At 37.1% G+C, this 27,643-nt stretch overlaps 1 protein-coding gene across 2 annotated transcripts in view; it reads left to right on the forward strand.

The window, feature by feature from the left end:
* Window positions 1-4,185: 4,185 nt before the first annotated feature.
* LOC594232 (E3 ubiquitin-protein ligase listerin) overlaps window positions 4,186-27,643 on the forward strand; it is a 59,122-nt gene continuing 35,664 nt past the window's right edge. For both annotated transcript variants that reach the window (XM_030995302.1, XM_030995303.1), the window contains exons 1-18: window positions 4,186-4,410; window positions 6,398-6,601; window positions 7,551-7,649; window positions 8,182-8,415; window positions 8,862-8,914; window positions 9,486-9,666; window positions 10,442-10,615; window positions 12,202-12,392; window positions 13,308-13,449; window positions 14,654-14,911; window positions 15,454-15,640; window positions 16,236-16,867; window positions 17,688-17,868; window positions 18,309-18,451; window positions 18,724-18,805; window positions 19,645-19,798; window positions 21,429-21,594; window positions 22,089-22,418. In XM_030995302.1, coding sequence (XP_030851162.1) covers window positions 4,369-4,410; window positions 6,398-6,601; window positions 7,551-7,649; window positions 8,182-8,415; window positions 8,862-8,914; window positions 9,486-9,666; window positions 10,442-10,615; window positions 12,202-12,392; window positions 13,308-13,449; window positions 14,654-14,911; window positions 15,454-15,640; window positions 16,236-16,867; window positions 17,688-17,868; window positions 18,309-18,451; window positions 18,724-18,805; window positions 19,645-19,798; window positions 21,429-21,594; window positions 22,089-22,418 — 3,453 coding nt within the window. In that variant the 5' untranslated portion in view covers window positions 4,186-4,368. The remainder of the gene's footprint in view (window positions 4,411-6,397; window positions 6,602-7,550; window positions 7,650-8,181; window positions 8,416-8,861; window positions 8,915-9,485; window positions 9,667-10,441; window positions 10,616-12,201; window positions 12,393-13,307; window positions 13,450-14,653; window positions 14,912-15,453; window positions 15,641-16,235; window positions 16,868-17,687; window positions 17,869-18,308; window positions 18,452-18,723; window positions 18,806-19,644; window positions 19,799-21,428; window positions 21,595-22,088; window positions 22,419-27,643) is intronic.

Below are 27,643 nucleotides of genomic sequence, written 5' to 3' on the forward strand. Positions count from 1 at the left end.
GGTCGAGAAAAGAGAGAGATAGAAGGGGGAGAGAAATAGGAAATAGGGAGATAATGTGTGTGCATATGTGTGTGTATGTGGGGGGGGGGGGGGTGGGGATTTGGGTGTCAGTAGTGAGGTACACCAGAATTCCAGAAAAAAACGTACACAAAACGGGAAAGACAGTACCGCAGGTTAAACATGACTAGTGTACGTATATTTAACTCTGGCAAATCAGAGCACTTGTTATAGCGGGCCGCCGGGTAGCCTTATTAGGGGTTTTTCGTTTGTGTGGACGAGGACAGAATGCAAATCCAACCATTGTGGGCGCAAACAAATTTTTATTTAAATAAACTCTATACAAGGGCAATATAAGTACTAGGATTTGGTTCGGAACATTAACTTTTGGCAATATTGCCAATGATTTTGAGAGGGGTCGAGTTGCATTTGTTTGTTTGGGGAAAACACACGTTACCCTATAAACATATTGAGTGGATCGAAATTATGGGAAAGCATTAAGGGATAGACATATTTTATTGCATCGACCATTTTTCTTCTTGAAATGCGTTACGATATTTTAAACATCGCTTTCATCATCGTATTGTCCCCACCGAAATTGTCTTCAAAGTAAAGAAATAAATAATTATAATGCCTGCAACAAGGAGATTAATGTCATTACAATTTTTCATTCTACACCTGGCCGAAAATGTTGAATTTTAAGACATTTAGAGAGCCATAGGCCCCTGCAGATTCGGATACCACTATAAATGAGACCATGATCACTATCATCATTATCCTCATCACCGTCATCATCACCATAAATATCACTATCATCATTATCATTATCATTATCATTATCACTATCATCATCGCCATCATTATCACTATCATCATCATCATCATCGTGATCATCACCATCGTCATCATCATCATCGTCATCATGATAATCATTATCATCATTAACAACATCTTTATCACAAAAAGATTATATTTACCTAAATAACACATATTTTAAACCAGTATCCTTGTCGGACATGTATCGGATAACGGTAGTCGTTATTTTATTTCCTCAGAAAAATCAAAATAAAATTTCAATACGAGTGCCCTAGGCCAAGCCCGAACTGTGTTAACAAATAGCCAGTATGTCATTGGATGTCTCCAATATTGACAAAATGCAAATCCAACCATTGTGGGTGCAAACAATTTTTTTTAAAGCTCGTTACAAGGGCAATATAACTACTAGGATTTGGTTTGGAACAATACTTTTTGGCAATATTTGTAATAGCGCCGATGAATTTAATTTTAGGAGCGGGACGTACACAATTTTGTTTGTGAAAATGTATTTTACGCTAATAACATGCTAAAAGTGGATAGAAAATTATGAGAAAGCTTCATTGGAATACCTATCAGCGTCAATGATTTTATAGAGGGGTCGAGTTGCATTTATTTTATTTGGGGAAATCACACGTTACCTCCTTAGAAACATATTGAGAGGATCGAAATTATGGGAAAGCATTAAGGGATAGATATTTAAAGCATCGACCACTTTTCTTGATGAAATGCACGTCACGACATTTTGATCATCGTACTGATCAAAATCGGTTCAGAGATGGCTGAAATATCCATAAATATAACGATTTATAATATTTGTGGTGCCCCAAGAAAAAAAAAAATTCTTTCAAAAAAAAAAAAACCACATCGTCACATTCGTTTCCTGAAAAGAGGTAAGAAAAATGTGTTCCAACTTTACAGGGGCGTCAATCCGAATTGAACCGTGGGGGGGGGGGGGGGGGGGCATAAGTTCAGTGATGATTAGGGGGAGTGTCAGTAGTGAGGTACCGCCAGAATTCATAAAGACACGATCTCCCAGTTGTGGAATTTTGCCACTGCAGGGAGCTATATCTTTATGACGTTTGATAAAATCTCTAGAAATACTCTTATCACTGAATTTGTTTGAAACCTTTCACAAAAAGAAATAACATCTTGGAATCATCAGCCCTATATAAATGAATCCCCCCCCCCCCCCTCTGCCACTTCACTTGCCATCCAACGATAACAAAATTTGCCCCCGCCTCCGGGGGCCCCAGTTACTCGAAACCAACGACAAGACAGTCACAACTTTATCCGCCAACTAGGGCGATGTATCTGATCTCCCTAAACCATTCAGGAAGAGCTTACTAGCTAGTATCATTTCGTGAAGTCGATACTATCGGCGAGAAACAGAGTGAGCACTAATTTTTTTCTGGCCCTCTAAAATTTGAAAAATTGCATCTCCAAAAAAGGTAACATTAACTTTCAAAAAGATAAAAATACACATTTCTTTCCCGGGGGCGGGGCGGGCCCCGGGCCCCCACTGTTAGGAACATTGCAAGTATTTAAATGAATTAGGGATACAAAAGAATGAAAATGATAAAAGAATGAAAATAATACTAGAATTCAAAATGTGTGTAGATTAAGTACTTGTAAAATAATTATTGTGAGTATTTCATTACACGACCGGTGAATCATATACCCCCCGGATATTTTCATTTGATAGTTTATAAAAATACACTCTCATATTATTCTTAGAAAAAATACGATGTAATGAAATTTGTGTTCAATGTTTTAGGCGTCAGCACAATATAGAAATTACAAAACTTCAACATTCCAAGCGTTAAAACATAATTATGTTTAAACTATTCAGTTTACACATTTGAAGATAGAATTTATCTTGAAATTAATATGGGTCTGAAAAATAGAGAATGTACTTCTAACTATGGCCGCTGCCTGTCTTGGCAGATTACCCATCCCATCGAGGATTTTACAATGTGGAAATAAACACGTATAATCAGTTTAGTGGGAAAAGCCTTAGATATCAACATGGCATTATATATTTTCAGAAGATTTATATAAAATATAAAAAACGATAACTCCTTGTTTAAATGAATGTAGTAAAATCATAACTGGAGGATTTCTTGTCCTTTTTTTGCCAGCCATAGTCTATACCAATAAATTCTGTGATGGCGCCGCCCATTGACTAAAAAGTTATAGATAAGATAAGATAAGATAGTTATTCGTCTTTCTTTCAAATGTCACATAGAGCATAACATATTTAGATAATACACATTTACAACGCAATTTTTTTTTATAGCAATGATAAAAACAAAGTTAACTAAAAGAAAGATGGAGTCCCTGGTAAGAGCAGAGCTAGCTTGTAAGTTTTAGGGTCCCCTCTGGGCCACAAAAACATGATGGGAGTACATACTTGTGACTACCTAAGAATACAATAGGGAAAATGTGGTATAAGAAACAAGAAGTGTACACACTCAACAACAAACCCCCCCCCCCCCCAAAAAAAAAAAAAAAAAAAAAAAAAACGAGAGACGAGACCGTGCGTCCCCCAAAAAAACTATACACTTTTGAAATGGCTGCCGAATAAAAAATATCTGATTCTGGGGGAAAAGTTTTACATGTAAGGAAAGCTCATAAACTAAACTTTCATATGACACCAAAAAGTCCGAAAATAATTCAAGCTCGGGTGAGTGCTGCTCATCACTTTAGTTTGCGCAGGAATTAGCCTTCCAAATTGTGAGAGGTAAATCCTTTGGAGCTTTCAAAATTGAGGGTGATATGATACATTCATGATAATTTATGCTGAGTGAATTTCATGGTTTATTAAACCAAACTGTTATGCATGATTTAGTCAAGAAATTAGACTTATGACGGTTTCGAGGAACGGGCCCCGGATTCTTTCATGAGGATTGTGCAACCGGCCGCGTTATTTTTTTATGCGGCACAGATTGGGGCATGGCGCGTGTTAAACCTATGGGAAGTACGTTCTTTCCCTTCTGAATAGTGTCTGCACGTACGTGAGACTAGTCATGTTCGCTAGCGCATTAGCGCTGCGAAGAAGTTTGTATATCCATCGCGAACTACGTGTTTAGATAACATTCCTCTTCGTCAGTTCAGTTAGTTAAGTTTTATTGACTAATTATTGTGATGTTCTCCTTATTGACGTGCTGCCTCCTCTTCAGATTTCCAATTTGATTTTAATTGTTGATGTAATGATTTTCCATGCGGTAGTGGATTACATGTAACACTATTAAAAACAGACCTCTGCTACTTATACTGTCTAGTACGCACACGACCAGTATTGGTCTGTAAATCAAGACCCCTTTTTTAAAAAAGCCCCAATCTGTGCCGCATAAAAAAATAACGCCAACCGGCATGCGCCCACGTACATGCGCTGCATTACGTAATCATTTACACTAACTTTGTATAACGTGTAGGCCTACGCTGTGTGTGACCATCTGTCAAGGTGGAGAATATCATTCTCTTCTGAAATCATCAAGATATTAAATACTGCCAACCATATTTCCTGATATTTGACCTTGAGATTATGCATTGAAGATGTCGAAAAAGCAGAAACAGAGGACTAAAGGCAACGTTCGGGTAAGCCGATTTCCAACTTTTTTTTGATGGTATTGTGTCCCACATGTTGCAAATGGTGTAGGGTAATAAAGAGAGATCAACATTCACAACCACGCGTAGTTTATGTCCAGGTGCATTAATATCCTGGCTGTGTAGTAAAAGCTGTGCCTTTGATTCTCAACATTTCAAACACCACTGTACATCTCAACTGATTTCACTCAAAATCGGTACTTTAGTGACAATTAATGACAACTAGATCTAAATAGGTCTAGGGCCTATAGAATAAAGGAGGGGCTAGGGGGTAAACGACCAGCTCCAGTTTTCGGCCGATCCGTTGGATGCATGGTAAAATCCCTTTAAAATACATTGCATAATAGCATATTTCATATCCCACACATACCATACCATGCCAGAGTCACTGAAAAACCACATTTGCAATGGAAAATATATCCTAAAATATCACATTTTAGCGATGTAATCGGCGGTCCCGCTACCCAAATCTGAAAAATCGAGTTTCTTACGTGTGTATGTAAGAAATATGGGTACCATAAAATGAGCTTTATTTCAAGTATTTTTCAGATTTAGAGCCCGATTTTGTGTTAGTCGCAAGCTCAAAAGTATCTCATCGCATGTATTAAATCAATGCAGCCGGACTCCGCAACACACACACGATATGTCTGTCTAATTCAGATTCCAACTTCCGATCACTGCAGTGCTAGTCTTCAACCAGGCAAGCACCCGGGAGCTCCGGCGTGGGATACCTGCTCCGCCCGCTTGTGCTATAGATCAGCACGGAAATGCACGGCATGCGCACGCTTCCTATTGACTTTGTACATGCGGTCGTAAACTGGCTCCAAAACAGTGAAAATTGAAATGAATATTGTCATGGCAATTCGTGATTTTTTTTCTGGGATTCTTTTTTTGTTTAAATAATAATAATATTTGCTTCTTGATTTGAAAAAGAAATGATAATAAATAGGAAGTAAAGAGTCCAAAATATAGGATTTTGTCTCAAGTGGCCAAAAAAAATCCTCCTTTACTCTACTAATGTTTAATAGAGAATAATTTAATAATTCAAATTGTAGACGTAAGTCTAGACTCTAGTGTTAAATTTGCCCAATCAGCCCAATCAGTCCTATTGTGTGCAGTCTATGCAATATTGTGTGGTGTGTATATTTGTGTATAATACCTGCCTCGCAGCAAGTATGCAGTGCTAGAGGTCAATACGCATTAGCATTGAATCTCTATGCTTTACTGGAGTGATTCACAACCACAATTGGGATATATCATATTTGGAAGTTGTGGTTTCAATCAACAGTTTAACAGTGATCATGGTGATTGGATGTGTTGTGTTCAGTCATGGTGGTGGAATTGGATATGAACATCGGTTATACTGAAAAAAAAGAAGATTGTTATTTAAACTTTGGATGCTCTAGATCTAGTTCATGAAGTTTGACTTGAACAAGTCAACAACAACAAAAAAGGGTTGATTGTAAATATGAAAAGAGTACCAAAAATATAGACTAAAGTTATTTCATTATGCACACATCTTGTGTCATCCCATAAATCTATAAATTATCTTTTTGAAATCATATTGTTCTACTGTAAGTTTGTAACATTTTCACAAACACAAAACGGAAATCACCAGCTAGATCACAATTTCGATTTTTTGTTCTTCATGATTTTTTTTTCGTAAAAGAAAGGAGCAATATGGACTTCCAAGAGTTCCATATGTACCCGTACTAAAAGTGAAAATAATTCTGGAATGAGAATTATGAAATTTTATTTGTCTTATTAAAGTGTCTACAAACCTTGGCAATTATTCTGTACCCAGTGGTATTAAATTATCACCCTGAGGGAACATGCTAAATATTGCATTATGATACATAGATTCAATGTTTATTTCGCCCCTGTATTATCTGTATAGTTTTAAATTTCTAGCATTTGACAATATACTGTTTAACAAAATAGCTTTACAAATTATATTTTCTATATCTCTTATTCACAGCCCTCAAGCAGTGGCAGAGCCGCTGAGCTGTTGGCCAGAGAGGGTGGTGGTCATGTCGGATTTGTTGGCTTTGGATCGATGTCAGGTGACCTGGGATATGTACCAACTAGTGTGGGATTTGAGGACCAGGATGCAGGCCTAGATGCAGACTTCAGGATGGTGCTTCGTAAACTCAGCAAGAAAGATGTAGTCACCAAACTCAAGGTGAGGAAACATGATTCTGGATTCTTGTAAAACCTGAACTAGTCAAGCTAGCCTGCTTTTTTTTATGGGATCACCTGTATAGAAAGTCCATCTGCCTTTAAAGACAACATATTTGTTTGTTTCTTGTAACCAGTGTTTTCCTTTTAAGCATGTTTTAAAGGAAACTGTACAGAAAGACCACCTGCCTATAAAGATAGATTTGCTTATCTCCCTTTCCCGCTCTTCATACATCTAGGTTTCACTGTACATGTACACCTAAGCATATGAGAATAAAACTCTATGAGGTTTGCTTTCTGTATGTGTTGCTTAAATTTTCAAAGAGACTATATTATACTGGAGAATAGAATTATCTAGATAGATGGCGCTATAGAAATGCCTATTATTATTAGGTTTCAGTAAAAATTCTAGTTGTTCATCCAAAACAGCTAGGACCATGCACTATACTAATGTACATACATGTAAATGTGTAATTTCACTGTGTTTGCACTTGATTCGCCTCAATAGTCTCTGTGTGCCTTACATACATAGAGTAAAAACAGTATAAATGCAAACTGTCTGGTGTTTTGTAGATTCTGAGGCTCTTGTTTTGTGAAAACAGAATTGAAGAATGAATCATTTGATCCAACGTAGACATGTTAACAATGAGAGCAGGAGCACTTCGGGTCAAACTAAAAAACAAAGCTTTTAGATTTATTTAACCCTGTGTGGGGCAAACCCCACCATCGTAATGATGAATTTTATGTTTAGGGATGTGATTCCCACTGGAGAAATCTTTTGCCAAATCCAACAATTAATCAAAGGATGAAATTTGAGATTTAACTCTAGAAAAGGTCGGTACATCTAGGTGCCACAGAAAGGTATAGAATTCATTTTGACTTCTGAACGTATTCAGGGTCTATGGTTTGTATCAGTTTTATTTCATTTTGCTACTTCCTGTCCTTCATTTCAGGCAATTCAAGAATTCCAAGGTCTGTGCACTGAGAAGGAAGAAGAAGACATTGTTTCCTTGCTTCCACACTGGCCAAGGCTCTACAATAGACTCTCAATGGTAAGTTGATCTTAATTGCATAACATTAAAGTAAGGTAACAAAAACAGAAACATCAACTTGGGTATTGAGGCAAGTCCAAGCTATTTTGTCCCATGACATGTTACCAACCCCATTGAAGATTCAGTTTATCTGATATCAAGCTGAAAGTCTTACTACGGATTGAGTCAGAGAAAAGGTGCTATTGGCCAATTACACAGAGGGAGGGAAATGAATGATGAATGCTGAGAATCAATCATGGATGTTAGTTTGTTTTGGGAAGTGTTTTATTGTGATCTACATCTTTGAACAAATTTGGAAGATTGTACCAGTATTAGTTTGACTTCTTGGGGGGTATTTCTGTACATCTTCTTCTTCTTCTTCTTCTTCGTCTCTGTATTCTTCTTTGTCTCTGTTTTCTTTGTATTCTTTGTATTCGTATTTGTATTCTCTGTATTTGTATTCTTTGTATTAGTAGTTGTATAAGTAATAATAATAGTAGTATATTATCAATATTAGTATATTAATTATTACTCTAATCTCCTGTAATTCTAGGACCATGACAAGCGAGTTAGGGAAGCCACCCAGCAGATGTTTATCAAGGTGGTCAGTCGGGTCAAGCGCAACCTTGCCCCCCATCTCAAGGCGATCATGGGATGCTGGTTGATGGCCCAGAATGACCCTTACGCCCCTGCAGGGTCTGGGGCAAAGGTTGCATTCAGGAAGGCCTTCACCTCCCAGGATAAACAGGGCAATGCAGTGGCCTTCTGCAAGGGAGAAGTGCTACAGGTAAATATAGATGAAGATGGCGTAATGGTTTAATTTTTAACTTGACATCTGTATGAGTAAACATTTTGAATATTTCACAGCTATTCATAGAATCGGGCCAACGTTTTTGTGTATCTTGAAAGATATGCATATATATATATATTTGAATTCTTATAAACCTCCTGGATACAATTTGATTTTGATTGTGATTTTAAATTTCACATTTTCTTTCTAGACTCAATGAAAATTGTCTTGGGCTCATTGTTATACAGGTGACGGTCCACAAAATATAATGATTTTATATTGAGTGTTGACATTGGTTTTTATCCAGTTCATGAACATCATTATAATATTTGCTACAATAGTTTTTGTCTGTAGCTATAGATCCCATGTTGCCTCATTATGTTTTCATCCCCCCCCCTCAATGCAAGAGAAATCCCTCAATTATTTCTTGTTTGTTTTCACAGCTTTACAAAGACAATCTGTTCAAGGAAACTGCTGAGACGCTCAGTGATCCAAAGTAAGTATTCTCAAGGTGCCTGTCTCGTCTAGCATAATTTCTATGTACATGAGGAGTTTGAAATTTAAGTAAATGCTGGCTTCTATCCCACTATTCATCTTTTATTGGAACAGCTTCACCTATAAACTCTACCCTTATTCCTAAACCTTACCTAAACCCTATTGCAATTCTCACCCTAAATCTATATATTTAATGCAGTGTAGCAGATGTCACTAGGAGGACATTTAGCTCACAAATGGTTGAGATGAATATGTGTTGAAATCTATTTGTACATGATAAATCTTATTTTTATAAATGTAATACTTTCTGGGAGAAATTTCAATTGTATAAACATATTTGTGGCTTACACCCAGTAAATAAGATCAATTGATCGATCTGTAATTGAAAACAAGTCAGAACAAACCTTGGAACCAGCGGGATTTGAATTATAGATCGATCAATCGATCTTATTTATGGGGTGTAAGCCATAAATATGTTTATTCAAATGATAAATCTTATCGTAAATTATCTAGATAAATTCTTCATGATGATGATAGAATCACTCATTCACTCATAATTCTACTTGAAACAGGTCATTTTCTAAAGAGGAACAAGTTGAGAAGTATTTGCGAGTGGTGAGCTCGTCTCTGCTTGCTCTCAGAGAGTTCATCAATCTCTTACCAGAGGGACAGCTGGAAGGAAGCAAGGAAGAACTGAACACCATTCTTTCTGAAGACAGACTGTGGAAATTTGTTAAGAATCAATCTCCAGAGGTATGTAATAAGTAATAATAAACTGCCTCATGAAAATACTGTTGCAAAAGTAAAAAGCAAGCAAGTTATACTAGGTGGCATTAGAAGTGTATAGAATATATTTAAGATATCTGCATACATTAAGTCACAACCTTTAATTTCTTCGTTGAAATCTGTGGTGCTATGTAAAATTAGCATAGCTACAGTTAACTAACAAATAGAATACATCATGTACATGTATGCAGGCCCATAAACGGCATATTACATGTAGAGGTGTCGTAGTCAAGTGGTTAACGCAATTGACATGAAATGTAAAGGTTGTGGGTCAATCCTGACATGGCATTAATTCCATTTGGCATGGCATTATTCTACATTTTCCCCTTCATACCCAGGAGAGAAATGGGGACCTGGTAGGATGGCGAAAGCCTTTGTGTTAGTAATTGCCATATGCCCTTACAGTAACCATCTGGTAATTATAATAATAATAATAATATTCAGTTCTTGTATAGCGCATAATACGTTATGACATAACATCTCTAAGCGCTTCCAAAGAGCTTTGGAAATTATTACTCTAGCTTGATGAGCTCCAGTAAGAATACTCCCCAGGGAGTGGAGATGGTGCACATTGTGCATGAATGAATTTGTTGGGTAATAATAGCTATAAAGCGCTCAGAGAAGTTATTTTCTAGAAAAGAAGCTTACAGCATAGCAAGTGACAGCTTTTTGAAAATGTCTGATCAATTATGAAGAAAGAACTAATTCTCACACATTCCTTTATTTTGTTTCTGTATTTCAGATCCGTGGTGCCATGTACAGCCTGCTAGGAACCCTATGCAAGGTGATGCCTTCGATCCTGACCCCCTACCTTCCTAAGCTGTGCCCTGCCCTGCTGGCGAGTATGGATGAGACTGAACCTTTGACTGTTGGTCCTCTCTGGGAAGGCATCCTTAGACTCATCTCTTGTGACCTGGTAGGTCTTTGACCCCCTTCTCTCTCTCTCTCTCTCTCTCTCTCCCTCTCTCTCTCTCTCCCTCCCTCCCTTTCTCCCTCTCTCTCTCCCTCTCTCTCTCTCCCTCTCTCTCTCCCTCCCCTCTCTCTCTTTCTCTCTCTCTCTTTCTTTCTCTCTTTTCTCTCTTTCTCTCTTTCTCTCTTTCTTTCTCTCTTTCTTTCTCTCTTTCTTTCTCTCTTTCTTTCTTTCTTTCTCTCTTTCTTTCTCTCTTTCTTTCTTTCTTTCTTTCTCTCTTTCTCTCTCTTTCATCTCTCCTCCTACACCTCACCCTTTCTCTTTATTTTTTAACAAAAATTTGAATTTTATCAATGAATTTTTATGAAATGTCTGCATGTTTGATCTTTGATTTATGTCATATTTTGTGTTATTTGAATTTGAATTGCAATTGTATTGTATCTTTGTGAAATAGATCGCAATTTAGCCATTGGCTGCGAAGATCTTTTTAAAAAAACCATTCTATTCTATTTCATTGTGTGTAATGAGGGTGGTTTCAATCTGTGACAAAGTATGCTGTGTCTCAAGGAGGCAAGAAATGGTGTACAGAGAAAACACATTACTGAGAGAGTCAACTATGCCTATTTGATGCACAATTGCAATATATTTAATATATTTGTAATGCTTAGTTTTTTCTTCATTTCTTTTAAGAACCACATTGTATGCCGCGTTGGTAATTTGTGCATGTTGAGTTTGTCTCTTGAATGTTCCTGAGCTTTTGCTTGAGACTGCTTTTCACCTTCCAGATAGTCCCAACAGACTAGTAGAAACGGATAGAAAAAAAAAATGAAAACCTAAAAATGAAATCCCCAATTAATTACATGACCAGTACACTAAATATCATCCTAAATTGTCACAGTAGTGGGTTATCATTGGGATTTTGACACCATTTGGGTGTTTGCTCAATAACAGGTGGTGTCGATCACTATAAAGAGTGGACTTCACTTTTACAACTGACAGGTCTGATAGGTGTAATGCTCTGTACCCTAGCCTACAGCCATAAGGAATTCTCCTCATATATATAAAATTTACCTTGCCCTCGAAATATGAAGGCAAGATTGAGTATTTTTTGGTGGGAACACTGGTTTGCTGCTTCAGCGACCTTTGCACACACATACACATGAATTGCATACCTGCCTACCCTTTCGAATAATCCAGAATATTCTGATTTTCTGGATTTTTAGGACCTGAAAATTCAGAATATTCAGATTGATTTTGTGTGTGTGTGTGTGTGTGTGTACTTGAGCCAAATTAAGCTTGTTTTATCATGTGTCGCTATTGAGAAATCAGGTATTGCGTGCGTTGAATAGCTGCATGATCGAGCAGCGAATTTGTATTCGCTTTTTGGTACAGATTTACCACGTATTGCCAGTTACACTGCCGCTGCAAGTGCGATTTCTTATTTTTGAAGGCATACCATGGTAAAAATCCTCTTTTTTCAAATGTTGGCAGGTATGGAATTGGTATCCCAACCAAATCTGGTTTAATCAAATTATGATGCAATACGCATGGACACCAACCATTATGTGACTTTAACATTTTTATTTTCTTAGGATTGTTGGAAGCATGTGAACATGAGGAAGGCAGTCCTTCCAAAGCTCTGGTCCGTCCTGCGTAACGGGGGAAACGGGTGCGCCTCCACCATCTACCCCCACCTCCTCCCCCTCCTCAGCCATCTGCCTCCGGAGGTCAAAAGTCAAGACGAGGCCTTCTGCCGGGAATTCTTCAACAACTTCAGAGAAGGGTGAGTGCATGTGGAGTAAGACCGTGTACTGTTTGGTATCAAAGTGAACCCTGTATAAAAATGAAGCACCACTCCTGTATACAGGACATGAATGAATTGGAATTCATCTCTTAGCACAAGACATGCATACATTGTAATAATAATAATACTCAGTTTTTATATAGCGCTTATTAGAATCCCTAAGCGCTTCCAAACTTGGTGATTATTACTCCGGCTTTAGCTGCGCTGCCATTGCGGCGCTCTTGCATTTCAAAGAATTAATTCTTGCCAGGTACCCATTTACATCACCTGGGTTGAGTGTGACAAATGTAGATCAATGTCTTGCCAAAGGACGTTGTATTCATCCTTCAGTGATACCAAATTACTTGCAGTATCTCCAAAGTCATTATGTTAATGACGCTTAAAATTACATTGTTATCATACACTGTATCAATATCGCTATGTTCCTTATTGGCTTGTCCAGATATGGCGCAGTACACCGCCACGAAAAGAAAAAAATCTGTGACGTTTTTGTATACATGTATAAAATGAATGGCGACTGCGCACAACAAAGGACTTGCCCATATTCGCTGAACTCTGTGTTATAAGATACAGAAATGTTATGCTTACCATGAAAAATGGTTTTGCCGCGTAATATTTGAAGGAGCCTTAAGCTGGCTTCGATGTGTTGAGACTAAAGATTATCATTTTCATGAAAATATGGGTTAATGAAAATAAAATGAAAGTTGCCGTCTATTTGCTATTTCTCTCTGATGTAGAACATATCTGTTAAATACAAATATGTTTTTGTGTATTTGTCCGCAAGTGTAGTGTAATTCTTTTGGGTAAAAATGTGCATTTCAACAATTACATCATACCAAGAACTGGTGACTGAATTTGAATTTGAATTATCTATCTAATTGTTTCTTCACACAGACTTAGCTGCAAGCGTGTTAGTCAGAGCATCAGTGAGAACACAGCCATCTTGAAGTCATTCATGGAGTGTCTTAGATACAGCATTGCTCAGAGTCTCTCCAGTGAGAATGCATCTGTTCACACTCATCTCCTTGATCAACAGGTAATTGTGGTAGCGAAAGCAGACAGGATGGGTCAAACAATGATTTGAACATTCAGTACATTGCAAAAGTAGTCACACGAAGTATCAAAAGTGTTTTGAATAGATGCAAAATTCATATAATTTCCAAAGAGAAGCCTTACCGATCAAATATAACAACTTCCCTCTTCAAAATATGTTTGGGGCCCGCAGAAATCATCTCTCAAAAATGTTAGTTTTGAGATTCAGATTTTCTGCCTTCAGCGGTCAGCGTCAAGATTTGGACGTCACAAAGCCACATTTTACGCCTTTTCATGATACATTGTATCTGTATGATATTTCAGCAAATTATTCATGTTTTTCAAGAGAAAATATTTCCATCTATATATAATTTGTCCATAATTATCAGTTGTCTTGAATTTTAAGCCTGCAATTAATCAGTATGTGTAGCGAGTATGATTTTGTTGCAAATGATTGAAAACTTCCATGTACAGCACCATACTAAATGACTGTGTTATGTAGGTAACTTGCTCTGTATTAACAAAGACCTACATGAGCAGGTTTATCATTTAATGCAAAAGCATGTGATTGATTTGTGGGAAAATTCTGTACATTTGATACTGCACATGTAGGCGACCAAGTGATATTTGTTTGGTCACAACAGCCTTGTGATGAGTTCACATGTAAACTACATGAACAAGTTTACTTCAAACATTTTTTCCTTCCTGAATAGTCCTACAGACTACCTGTATCTATAAATCAGGCTCTCAGTTTTTTTTTTTTTTTTAAGGACAAAGAAAGTACTTGGTATGAGGATATTTTTTGTGTGAGTTATCATTTTTTGCTATAATACATGAAAGTGAAGTTTTTGTTTTTGTTTTGGTCAGTGCCTGAATAAATTATTGAATTCTATACTATGATCCTGGCTAAACTTTCTTCAAGCCATACTGTAGTAGAAGCACTACCACAAAATCTCATCTAGTGCCATCTCAGGTCAGCTGTAGCTTGTATGGTCCCGTAACTCGCTGCTTCCCTAGCTGTGTTGCCATTTCCCGCATCGTCTTCTGTCTGCAAAGTGGAAATCAGGTATTGGGTTATGCACGGTAGGCAAGTTGACCATGAGATAGCGCTGTGCAATAAACAGTTCACTGGGGCAGAAAGTTCATCAGTTAAGTATCGCTTAAAGTTTGTTCTGACATTCTATTTTGTCTTTTTTATTTATTTCTAGCTGATGCCTCTACTGAAATCCTCTCTGACTGAAGAGGGCAAGACATGGAGTGTGGTGACCCTTTATCAGCAGACTGGGGCCTTGCTAAACTACCTGTATAAGCAGAAGGTTGGTGATGAGAAAGGATCACCAGCTCGACAGGTTTTGGAGACTCTGTGGTCAGGCATCTCTGCCATGTGTGTGGATCATGTGACATCAGCATTGACCAATCAGGAGGCAGGATTGAATAATACTGCGCTTCTTGTTGCTGTGCTGAAGGTAAGGGAATCTTTAAAGGGAGATTAAAGCTGTAGCACAGCCAAGGAAAGAGTATGTTTTGTATTTATATTGAAACTAATGAGCAAAGAACCATATATGTGTATGTACTGTAAAAGGAAAAGGAGAGAGATACATTATTTCAAATGATTGAGAAAATGACAGTATTGATTAATGTGTTCAGTTTTTTGAAATTCTAGCTAAGTGTAAATGATTACTTACATGTATTACAGATGCATGGTAAAATGCATTGTTATTGTCAACAGTGAATTCTTCATTTGTTCATAGGATGGATCGCATTTTGAAGGAATAGCAAAGCATTTTGCAACATTTTACTTTTTGACTTGGACCAATATTTAGGTGTACTGCATATATACAATGATAACATAATCATTACGAATTGGGCATCAATGTAAAGGGGCATGAACGTACTTTTCTATGATACCAACATCAAAGATGATAAGATACGAACAAGAGAGATATCTCAAACTCAAACTTCAGAACTTTTTTTTAAAAGGAGTTTATTTTTAATGAATCCTACTTAGAACCCTAATGCCGTTGAGGTAAAGAAGATGGGAGCCAGTAAGAGGAGGATCAAGGGAGCAAGGATCAGGTTTGCTGTGGAGGAGGAGGAAGGAGGAGGTGAAATAGAAAAGCAGGAACCCTCAGGGAGCAATGGAGATGATAGACTAGGCAAACCACAAACAAACAATGGTCAGTCAAAAATAGAAGGTAAGTTTACTCTATATCATAAATGTTTGATACATGTTAGCACTGCTAGGAATAGTATAAACATTTACCTTTTTAGTGTAGAGGTAAAAATGAAATTGTGAAAAATTGTTTTAAAATGAGTAGATCATCAGGCACATCTTGTTTGCTCAAAGACCTTAAATTGTAGAGCTAAAAAGAGAAAAAACTCATCCTAAGAAGCAAGTTTAGAAAATAAACATTACTATCCTACGAGTTTGCCCAATTTATCGTAAGAAATTAATAGAGGAAAATGTATACAGGATGTTCATTTGCGTTGTGAATTTCATGGATCAGGGACATATTAATAATGTGCGTGTAAATTGGTGTCAGTATTAGCTTGTGCAATTTGTGAAATTTGTTTAAAATATTTCCCCTTTTTGCGTTTCTTTTTCTTTCCTTTCTTTTTTCTTTTTTTTCATTATGTTTTCTTTTTCTCTTCTTTTGAAATGTTCTTCTTTTTTCTATTCTTTTCCTATGCTGTCTCTTCTCTTCCTTTTCCTTCTCCTTTCATCTCTTCTCTTCTCTCTTCTTTTCTTCTTCGCTCACCTCTCCTCTCATCTTCTCTCTTTTCTCCCAGGTGTAGAATCTAGTACTGAACCATCCATCCAACATCCTCAGCTTCCATCCCTCGTCTCGGACCTCGTCCAGTCATCATTCCACCAAGCGAGGGACTCACTACCTCATCTTCACTTTCTAGCCCAACTCGTCAGAACTTTTTCCGATCGGACCACCATCCGAACCATGCTCAAAGCAGCTGATGTGAACGCTGCCTGTCCTACTCGTACAGGGAGTGACCTCATTTGCATAGATGCAGCATCAAAGGTCGATGGAGAAGATGAAGATGCAATTAGGACTAGTGGAGATGTAAAGAATATTCAGGATAGTGAGAAAGTAGCTGGAGGATCTGGGATAGATAAACTGGATGCAAGGGTGGAGAAGAAAGAGGAGGAAGAAAAGGAGGAGGATATCGGCTCTGATGATGATCTCCTTCCCTTGAAATGCATCTATTCATTCCTATTACCATGGTTACTAGATGTTGAGAAGGACAGAGATGCTAGAAAGCAGGAGAAGGTGTTACGAATGGAAGCCATTCTGGACATGACCGTGTCTGTTCTTCTGACCGTCCAAGAGGAGAATCGAATCCTGGTCGTTGATGCTGTGTGCCTCAAAGCTGAGACACTGCAACTTCTCCATCTGACGATATCCAAGGTAAACCTAGGCCCTGTTTCATAAGACTTGATATCAATAACGCGCTACAAGCTACTGTTATAAGCTACTGAAATCATAGCATCTGATTGGCTGAGAGCAAATTTGTCATAGAAATCTAGCATTCGTTATAGATAACAATTTTTATCCTGGTTCATTTTTATCTCTCCACCACTACTTGAATTGATTCTTGCCAAACTTGACACAAGTCAGTTGTGAATAATTTGGTAAATACAAAAGATTTGGGAACATGAAGAGGATCTACGGCTTGTTCATGCATGATCTGGTATTAAAACCTTCTGTTTGTTTTTTTAAAGTAAGAAGTAAAACGTAAAAAATGCTTCACATTTCCTTATCTTATATAAACGGATAATAATAATAATAATGATAATAATAGCCTAAAAGTCCACTCCAAATTTTATAAAACTGAAACGGAAATTCTTTTTTGCCCAATTGATTGTGAGCCCGGCAGCCACTGAGCAGCGCCAGATCGACGTTGCTCTATCCCTATATCCCTATATCTAATGGAAACGTGTAAAGCTTTTGTTGTGCACAGCTACTTTTTTTCATTCCCACTTTTGGACAAGAGAAAATTTTGATGGAAAAGAAAGAGAGAGAGACACAGAGAGTTCTGAGAGAGAGAGAGAGAGAGAGAGAGAGAGGGAGGGAGAGAGGGAGGGAGGGAAGGAGAGAGAGAGAGAGAGAGAGACAGACAGACAGAGAGACAGACAGAGACAGACAGGCAGATAAACAGACCGACAGAGACGAAGAATGGAGAAAAGAGGAAGAACTTGTCACTGATAACACATTTTCTCTTTTTTAGATGAGAGATAAACCCGAGCTTTCCTCAACGATGGACACCTGGCTCCAGTCTGAGCTGTTTGGTGAGAAGCTCCTCTCCATCCAAGATGAACTCTGCCGTCTCACCCTTGAAGGACAGCTGGAACAGAGCTCTGTGGGATGGAAGCTCATCTCTCTGGCCCTGTCCTCCGGGAAACATGACGGTACGGGCGATGGACCAGTTTACTTTCTTCTTACTTTTGTTTTTCCAGCGTTGGAAATTGTGTGCTTGATCTTTTCATGAAAAACCAAACCCGCAATGCGTGATTCTATTATAAATAGCTTATTGAGAATAGCTGCATGAAGTAGAAATATTCATGTTAAATTTCCAATTGATAAAGCAATATCCCTATAGACTAATCATGACAACTGTTGGCATTGCTGTGTATATTTACATATACGTCATTGTTGTCCTATAGGTCTTGGCTGACCCGTTGTGACCTATGTGATGAGACCTTTCCATCGGCATCTGTCTCCTGCAATCCGGTAGAGTGTATTGAGAGGGTGGCCAATGATGTTCCTAAGACCGTCACTCCATCTTAGCTTTGGTCTTCCTTTGCATGTACACTGACATTAATTTATCTCTGTAATTACTTCGTTTCAGAACCTCTGATTGGCACCACCTATGCCGAGCTGCTCCTTGTAGGATTCTACCATGCTCTTACTAGACCGGATGCTGTCACCACGGCAACCCAGTGCATCAGTTTCATATGTGATGTCACTTCCAACTTCTTTTCTGCTGTTAAGGTTAGTATATAAATGTTATATGTTACGAGTGCATTAGTGAAGGTGCACTGCACAAAGGTTAAATTAAAACTGGATAATGAACAAGACTTGTCGAGTTCATTATACGGCTCAAAATGAAGAAGATTCCTGTCCAGAAGAATACGACCAACAGAGAAGTTAGATATTTTTAAAGTCTGTCAAAGTCGATAGTTGATAGCCAGTTAGTTATAGTTTGAAGTAGAAGGTACGGGGTGTAAATGATTTAAAGATTGAATTGATTTTTCTGTCCACAGGGTTGCATTCATCTCTCATCATCTACTGATCTCCTCTTGGCCATCTTCCAACTGGAATGCAGAGATGCCCAAAATCTCTCAGGTATGTAATCATCAAATTATGTAGTCCTCCTCCTCATCATCATGATGATGATCTTCATCATCATCATTGTCATAATAACTATCATCATTATCATTACAACCATTATCTTCAAAAAAATTATCATCATCATCATCACCACTATCATCACCACCATCATAATCTTCATTTTGTTTTGTCATCATTATCATCATCATCATCATATTCATAATCATGTTCATCATTATCACATCATCAATTCCATCATCATTGTCATCGTCATTGTCATCGTCATCATCGTCATCATCATGATTGTCATCTTTATTGTTATCATCATCATCATCATCATCATTGCCATTGTCACCATGAAGATCCCCTTCACACCAACAACAAAAATTAATAGAAAACCAAAGTCAAAATTTGATAATGATAACTTGTATTGTCTGAAGCAATTTCACCAAGTGTCATCAATAGTCTTATATCAATGCATTCTATTTTGACCTGTTCACTTTCTCTACAAGTAATGCTTAAGATTACAACTGTTTCATTAACCTCTTTTCATTGTAAGATTGATTGGTATTATCATTTTCAAATCTAGACTCTCAACAGCTGAAAAACGTTTTGCAGTAGCTGCATCAAAGACTTAGAATAGCATCCTTCTTTCCATAAGGGAAATTACCTGTCTTACCACCTTCAAAAGATCCCTCAAAACTCACCTTTTCCCCAGTGATTTATGTGATCTACTGAGACTACATTTTTTGTCCTCTTTTCATATATTTGTTTTTGTAAGCGCTAAGGTACTTATTGTTTTTAGCGCTCCTAAATATCAATATTATTATTATTATTGTTTTTGTATTTGCTAGGTTCATTGAAGGAGAAAGTCCGTCAAACTTGGGCTCAAGGAGTGCAGTCTTTAGTGAAGCAGACTGGTGGTTTGCTCACTGATCAAGGTCTGCTTGTTAAGACTACTCAGTGGATCAAACAAACATTGAATGAGAAAGAAGGGAACATACACCAGTAAGTCACCTGATGTTGATGAATACTTTTATACTCCCTACCTCAAATTATCATAATGCTATTTTAACCTAAAAGAATACTTTCAGTCCCCCTCCCTTTCCCACCCTATGTGAACATTATTGGTATAGATTGAGAACATATGCATAAACAAAGAAGTTGATTGTATGCTAAATTGCAGCTCAACAAGAATACATCAAAAGAATATTAATGAATATGTCATAACACTGATTTAATTGATGTTACAAAAAAGTCATCCCGAACATTCAATATTTTTGAAAAAATGATATGCACTCCATTTAAGAAATGTAAAAGCTCTTTTTTAATATACCATACAGTGTTTTCCAATGTAAGAGCAACAGGATTTTTTTGTATTCATGCAATTTTCTGTTCCCTGTTATCCTTTAAATGATTGTACTTTTACTTTTTATTAATTTGATATCTGATTATTCTTGGATAAAAATGTAAATAATGCAACAGCAGGTACATGTACTGTAGTAACTTTCATAATTCGTTTAAAAATTGTATTTCTCCACGTATAATAAGTATTATTACCCGTATCAGACATCTGAGCTGGTCATTTACAAAACCGTATTGCCCTAGTTTTCACTAGCAGTGGGAACGGAGGGGTACATGTATATTCTTTGTATTTTCCTTGGTCTCCCTGCGCGTATTGACTTTGCGTGGAGAGACGAGTGAAAATATACCTTGGTATTTTCCACGGTCTCGCATTTTCATTGCGCATCTATTAATATTATGCGTACGAGAACCTGCGCACTTTGCGCGCACTCTATTGTGACGTAATAATCACACCAAATACACACTGTTTGTAGTGTATCGAAAATTTTGTCAAGCACTGGATGCACAGTGTTGGTTTGACAAAGTTTGTTCAGTTCTTGAGAATGTCATGGTGGATGTCTGTATTTGCTCTAGATGTCTGATTTGGATAACAATAAAAATATTGACTGGCTTTACTTTCGGGGGATATCAGAAATATTGACCGCGCTAAGACCATATTGCCCTCGTCTTTCGACTCGGGGCAATATGATCTGAGCTTGGTCAATATTTCTGATATACCCCTCAAGGCCAGTCAATATTATATAATTATATCCTGCATCAAAAATTTGTCGGCTTCTGATTGGTTGAGAGCTCGTCACATGACCAAAAATATTTGAGCTATTTTTAGAAAGTACTATATGAGAGTACTATTTTGGTTTACTATTTGGGAGTTGAAAAAAAATGTGAATTTTTTTGTGAATTGAATCAATTTTTTTTTTCAAATCTTAATTTAATGAAAACAAAATATTTTAAATCTTTTTAGATAAAAATTGACATTTTTTTTGTTCTAAATTTTTTTTTCCCAAAAATATATATATTTTTTTTTTTTTTTTTTTTTTTAAATAATTTTTTGATGCAGGATATAAAACAAATATACCATGCCTTCTATTCGAGGTACTGGTTAAACTATGGGCCTCGGTGACTCCAAAAGTATCATTTGCTTCGGGGCTGCGTCCCTCAGCAAATAGTACTATTGGAGTCACCTCTTGCACATAGTTTTAACCAGAACCTCTCAAGGCAACTTGTATATTTGTATACTATTCCTTTTAAATCCTGAATTCCCATTTCTGGATAGGTTTGAGCAGTTGGGTTTAACCGCGAGTGCCTTTTTGGCAGCCATCTTGGATGGGTTGCCTGGCAATCATGATGACAGTGATCAGGATGTAATGAAGACTCTATTGGAATCTCTGCTTCCATCTGAAAATGAGTGGGGTAGTCACAGACTGGAGCTGGCTAATCAGGTGAGTTAAGGGAGTGTAATGGCTCAGTGGTAGAGCAGTGGGCTCATAACTGGGAGGTCCAAGGTTCAAAACCAAGTTAATGCATTAGGGTCCTTTGGACTTCCTTACCAAGACATTTGGATCGGACTTAAAGCTTTATGTTCATCTTGTTCCTTACCTAAAAGATTGTACTTCCTCTAATTGCTGTCATATCAAATAACTCATCAATCAGTGAACAAATGGAAGAACACTGGTTTTGAATAAATTTGTCATTATTTGACAAAGGCTTAAAGCCAAAAATGTGTATATTTTGTATCTTCTAAGGTTCTTTCATTATTTCTTCTTCACTTGTCTACATAGACATGTACAGGTTATGTTTATAATGAAATCTCAGAAATACATACATGTACAGTAGTTGTTCATGGAGAAGGATATTATTTCCCAAATCTTTTTCATGTGTTTGAACCTGTGCATTTTTCTGATGTGCAATTTATTTATTTTTCTTCATTTTACAGTGGATATCCTCTGCAGTAATTGGTCAGCAAATGACCCAGTGTGACCCTCCACCTCTGACCCCGACTGACACGACCCATGCACCACAGGCACTTAAGCTAGCTCTGTTTGTCAGCACTCTCACATCAGATCTCAACAAAAAAGTTCAAACAATCGGTGCATCTTCAGGAGAAGAGCATGGGCAGGAGGACGGGGAAGAGGGCGAGGTCATCTCCATGGAAACCAGTGGGTTGCCATGGGAATGTGATGCCTTGCAGTCTGCCATCGTTGAAGTCATGTACATGAGAGAGTGGTGTCAAGCTATAACCGGAATCGAGGCAGCTCCACTGAAGGTACTTCTACATTTAAAACTTAATTCATGACACATTTATTACTCATAAACGAATTTGTAAATGTCCCATATTTTTTTTATTTTTCTCAAATCATGTTGACACGTCAAATTTTCATCAGAATACTTGGAACAATTCCAATGTCTATGTCATGTTTTTCTTATTGGATTCATCCACCTGTTTATGATGCCCTACTTGATTACCCAGGAAAGAGATGAGTCCTTTTCACCAAGAAATACAAATTGCTTTGCCAGAAGTTTATGCAGCCCACGTTTTTTGATCTAGGATTTCTTTTTTTATCCCATGCACCATCACTTGAAAGCAATTTGTAGTGAATTGCCTTAGATTCAATAAATTTGATATTCCATAGTGTTTTCTGGTTCATTATTTATATTCCTGTCATTTTTAGAACAGGCAGGAGCTGTACTGTTACATAATTTCATGTACTGGTACATGTATAACCATGCAAAAAATGAATAGCAGGCATACATTGTTAGCTGTCTGATTTATATAGTGCTCTTTCAATTTCAAGTAAATATTCTATTAATCACTTCGCTGTGTATTGTTATTGCTTTTTGAGATAAATTTCATCACAAATTGAAGCTTGAACATCCATAATGCTTGTTGTAGCTTTCATATCATGTTGACTTATTCTTTATCATTCACTGCTTTTACAAGTTCTTATCAGTGAATGTTCAATGTTATTCCATTGTATTGAGTTCGCAATCACGTTAAATATTTCTCCTATAGAATTGGATTGAAGAATGTTTAACTCCATCTTGAATAGGATATAATCTCTGTGATCTTGTTTGATAGAGAAAAAAAAACACCCTACTTCCTGTCAACACTTTTTGATCAAAATTGAGCCCTAGCCAGCTCTACCTGGAATCCATATAATACCCATGCCAACAAAGCACTTTGTCAAGCTGTCACATTTTTCTGGAATCTTGACTTTGACTGTCAAGAATTTTGCAAAATATATTAAGATTTGCATTATCCTGTCAGTCTGTGTCATCACAATACATATTGTTTACTATTATCAAATTTTCAGTCCTTTGACACAATGCCAGGAATTTTTGCAACATTCTGCTAAACATTTATCCTATATAGAATTGGATTGAAGAATGTTTAACTCTGTCTTTAATAGGATATACATGTAATCTCTGTGATCTTGTTTGATTGAGAAAAAAAACACCCCACTTCCTGTCAACACTTTTTGATCAAAATTGAGCCCTAGCCAGCTCTACCTGGAATCCATGTAATACCCATGCCTACAAAGCACTTTTTCAAGCTGCCACAGTTTTCTGGAATCTTGACTTTGCCTGTCAAGAGTTTTGCAAAATATATTAGGATTTGCATTATCCTGTCAGTCTGTGTCATCACAATACATATTGAGTGATTTCAAGTTGGGTGTTTAAGGCTGGTGTTAGTGTTTAATAAACACTAACACCAGCCTAAACACAGAAATGGAAATCAGCTGGTGTTAAGGCTTTGACCTTTGAATATCGTCAACTTCCGGCAGCTAGTGTTATCGATTTTGCAAAATTGTCGTCTGCTGAACCGACCTTTGTGGCTGGTGTTAATATTTTACGTACAAATGTCCTATTCACTAACACTAGCCCCTAGGGATTAAGCAAATGTTGATTTCCAGTTCAGTGTTAGTGTTGTATCCGCACACAGTCAACGCACGAACGACGCCAATTTATTGTCTGACGATCAAATAAAAATATGTGAAACAGGTAATTCATATATTCTCACGTGTAAAATTAATTATTTTATAAGACCAGAGAAACAGGTGTAAATTTATTATGTACTTTTCATGATATCTTTAGTTTTGATGTACTATTTTTAAATCATCGTCGTGAAATCAAGTATGTGGTGACGTCACAGCTGGTGTTAAGCTATCGATTTTGATATCGGTATCGGGCTCTTAATTTCATCAGTAAATTTTCCGCTCGATTTAAGAGCTCTTGACTGCTCTAAATACTAACACTAACACTAACACCCAACTTGAAATCACTCAATGTTTACTCTTGTCAAATTTCCACGGTCCTTTGATGCAATGCCAGGAATTCTTGCAACATGTCGCTAAACACTTCTCCAGTAATAATATAGAATTGATTGAAGAATGATTACACTGTAACTCTGTCTTTAATAGGATATAATCTCTGTGAACTTGTTTGATTGAGAAAAAAAAACACCCCACTTCCTTTCATCATTGTTTGATCAAAATTGAGCCCTAGCCAGCTCTACCTGGAATCCATTTAATACTCATGCCTACAAAGCACACTGTCAAGCTGTCACATCCATGTTCATACGTTTTAAAAAAAGAAATTAAAATTACCCAAACAAAATTATCATGAGGAGGAGAGGCGTTTCTTAACTTTGCATTCAGAATTTTCTGCTTTAAAAAAAAAAAATCATTGAATAGAGTAAAGAAATAAGGATTCATTTAGAGTCCGATCTAACAGATTGCTTTTTATCCCCTCGCCGACGAAGTCGGAGGGGATATAGTAACGCTGCCGTCCGTCCTTCCTTCCGTGCGTCCGTCCGTAACAAATTTGGTTTCTGATGGATAACTTCAGTAACGTTTGACGGATTTTAATGAAATTTGATATACAAGTGCATGATATAAAAAAAAAGTTCGATTTTGGAGTACGTACAGTGTAGGTCAAAGGTCATAGCTCATTAAATATGCGAAAAAATACACATCTGGTTTCCGAACGATAACTTTAGTAATGTTTGATGGATTTTAATGAAATTTGATATGAAGGTTCATGGTATCAAAACAAAGCCTAAATTCAATTTCCGAATATGTAGGTCAAAGGTCATAGCTCATTAAATATGCGAATCTGGTTCCCATTCGATAACTTGAGTAATGTTTGACGAATTTTGATGAAATTTGATATGAAGGTACATGGTATCAAATTACATGTACAGCCTAAGTTTGATTTCTGAGAATATAGATCAAAGGTGAAAGGTCGTAGCTCATTAAATACCGGTATGCAAAACACCTATTTATATATGTGAAAATGTGGCTAACTTCCTTGCCTAGTAATATAATAGTATAGTCCAATGGAGGTAACTTGTTCTGACGCATATAGGCCATTTGTACCCTGCGAGGGGATGCTACGCTTTTCGTTGACTTATTATATTATATAATACATGTTGCGTCCCCAAGTGGTCTTCCTAACCATGTTAATTTGCGCACTTTGCCAGTCAAGTTAAATTTATTACAGCCTTTGGTCCCTGCTGCACCCATTAAAATGAAAACATCATAGGGTTTATGTATATATCATAGGGTTAAATGTCAGAGAACAAATGTAGGGTCTGTGCTACAGACTAGTGTCAGTTTATAATTTGCAGGTCAGATCCCCAAGTGGACCTTCTAAACAGGGATCCCAACTCTTTGTTCTAACCAAGTTGACCTAGACTAGCTGTATACTCTATATACCAGGCCTTCTCAACTGGCGGTGCGCGCGCCACTTGTGGCGCTTGCGGTCAGTCGGAATGGCGCGCGGCTGTTCCAAAAAATTAAAAATTAAAAATTAAAGAAAGAAAAAATTAAAAAACTCAGCAAAATCAAAAAGTCGCAGTCGAAGTTAAGCCCAAAATGTAAGCAAGCCTTTTTGTTTGTTTGATTTTTGACATTTTCCGTGTTTATTGCACTGAAAATAAACTACTTATAAATTTACTTCCAGTGTAGATTTTACTCAGGAATTGTACTAATTATTTCACATCAATATGAAATTATGATTGATATTTTATGGAATAAAAAGGTATTGAAAATGCCACATCTGGGCCTTAAAAAAGCCCTAAAATCCACTAGCTTCCGGGGGCTTTGCCCCCTGAACCCCTCCCGCTATCGGATCAGTCGCTACGCTCCCTCGCAACACAGTCACCAAACATACAGGTTGGCACTTCAACCTCAATACATTTTTGTTTTGGCACTTCTAATAAACTAGTTGAGAAGGCCTGCTATCAACCATTCCATTTAAAGGAGTAATAGTCTGTTTCTTAAGACTAGATTCCTGTTAACCTACTGTATGTATCTCTCCTGTAGCTGGCAGCTGGTACTGCAGTGATAACATCACCATCTGACTACTACCTCCAGTTACCAAAATATTAATTTGATTTTTATTTTAAAAACAGAAAATGAGAGACACAAATCGGTGGGGAAGTTATGAATTTTCAAGTTGTAAATGATCGAATGCAATTTGGCTCTCTGAGATACCGTACCTTTCAAACATCTCTCCCCTTTGCCTTGCCCTTGTTTTTCAGATGTTATTTTGCTTGCTGGTTGATAAATTATCTGTTTATGAAAATTAGATTTCCAAGTGGCCTTCCTAACCTGTTAACCTGTGGATCTCTCCTTTAGCAGCTGGTATGGCAATGATTACGTCATACTATGCACATCTCTCCCATTTGCCTTGTTATTCAAATTTTATTTTTCTTGGTTGTTGATAAATTATCTGTTTATAAAAATTAGATTTCCAAGTGGCCTTCCTAACCTTGTTAACCTGTGGATCTCTCCTTTAGCTGGCAGCTGGTACGGCAGTGATTATTTCATACTATGCACATCTCTCCAATTTGCCTTGTTGTTCAAATTTTATTTTTCTGGGTTGTTGATATATTATCTGTTTATGAAAACTAGATTTACAAGTGGCCTTCCTAACCTGTTAAAGGTACTATGCCTCATTTGAAGCCAACATCAAATTCTGTAGAACTTTAAAGGAATTATGAACATGTCACGTATGTCCAGCTGTGAAAGTAAAACGTTAGCAGTGTCCTAATATTCAAATTATGCAAGGAAACCCATTTACTTTCTAGACTTCACTGTCAGACACTATTGAGTGAGTGACTTTTTTTTTCCTTCTCTTTGGTAATAACATACCCGGTACATAAAATGAGCTGTAAAGGGTACATGAGCATTTGTCTATATCAATAACCCAATTCTTGTAAAGGCCAAAATTCTTGTAATGGGCAAAATTAAAATGATTGAATCTTTGTGCAGCACAAAATGTGCAACCATTCGGTACAAGGGTCTTAATATCGGATCATTTCTTCAGTCAGTTCAGTGATTGCAATCACTAAAGTCAATTCAACATTAACTAATGGTCGTTATTTTCCCACTTATAGACATTTTCAAGCCCATCCGTTTTGGGAAGTTTTAAATAAATATTATCTTTCAAATGCCATTGGAATTAAACCTTTTCATTTTTTGGCCT

The sequence above is a fragment of the Strongylocentrotus purpuratus genome, unplaced genomic scaffold (assembly GCF_000002235.5).
Source record: "Strongylocentrotus purpuratus isolate Spur 01 unplaced genomic scaffold, Spur_5.0 spur5_scaffold_21, whole genome shotgun sequence".
Taxonomy (NCBI): Eukaryota; Metazoa; Echinodermata; class Echinoidea; order Camarodonta; family Strongylocentrotidae; genus Strongylocentrotus; species Strongylocentrotus purpuratus.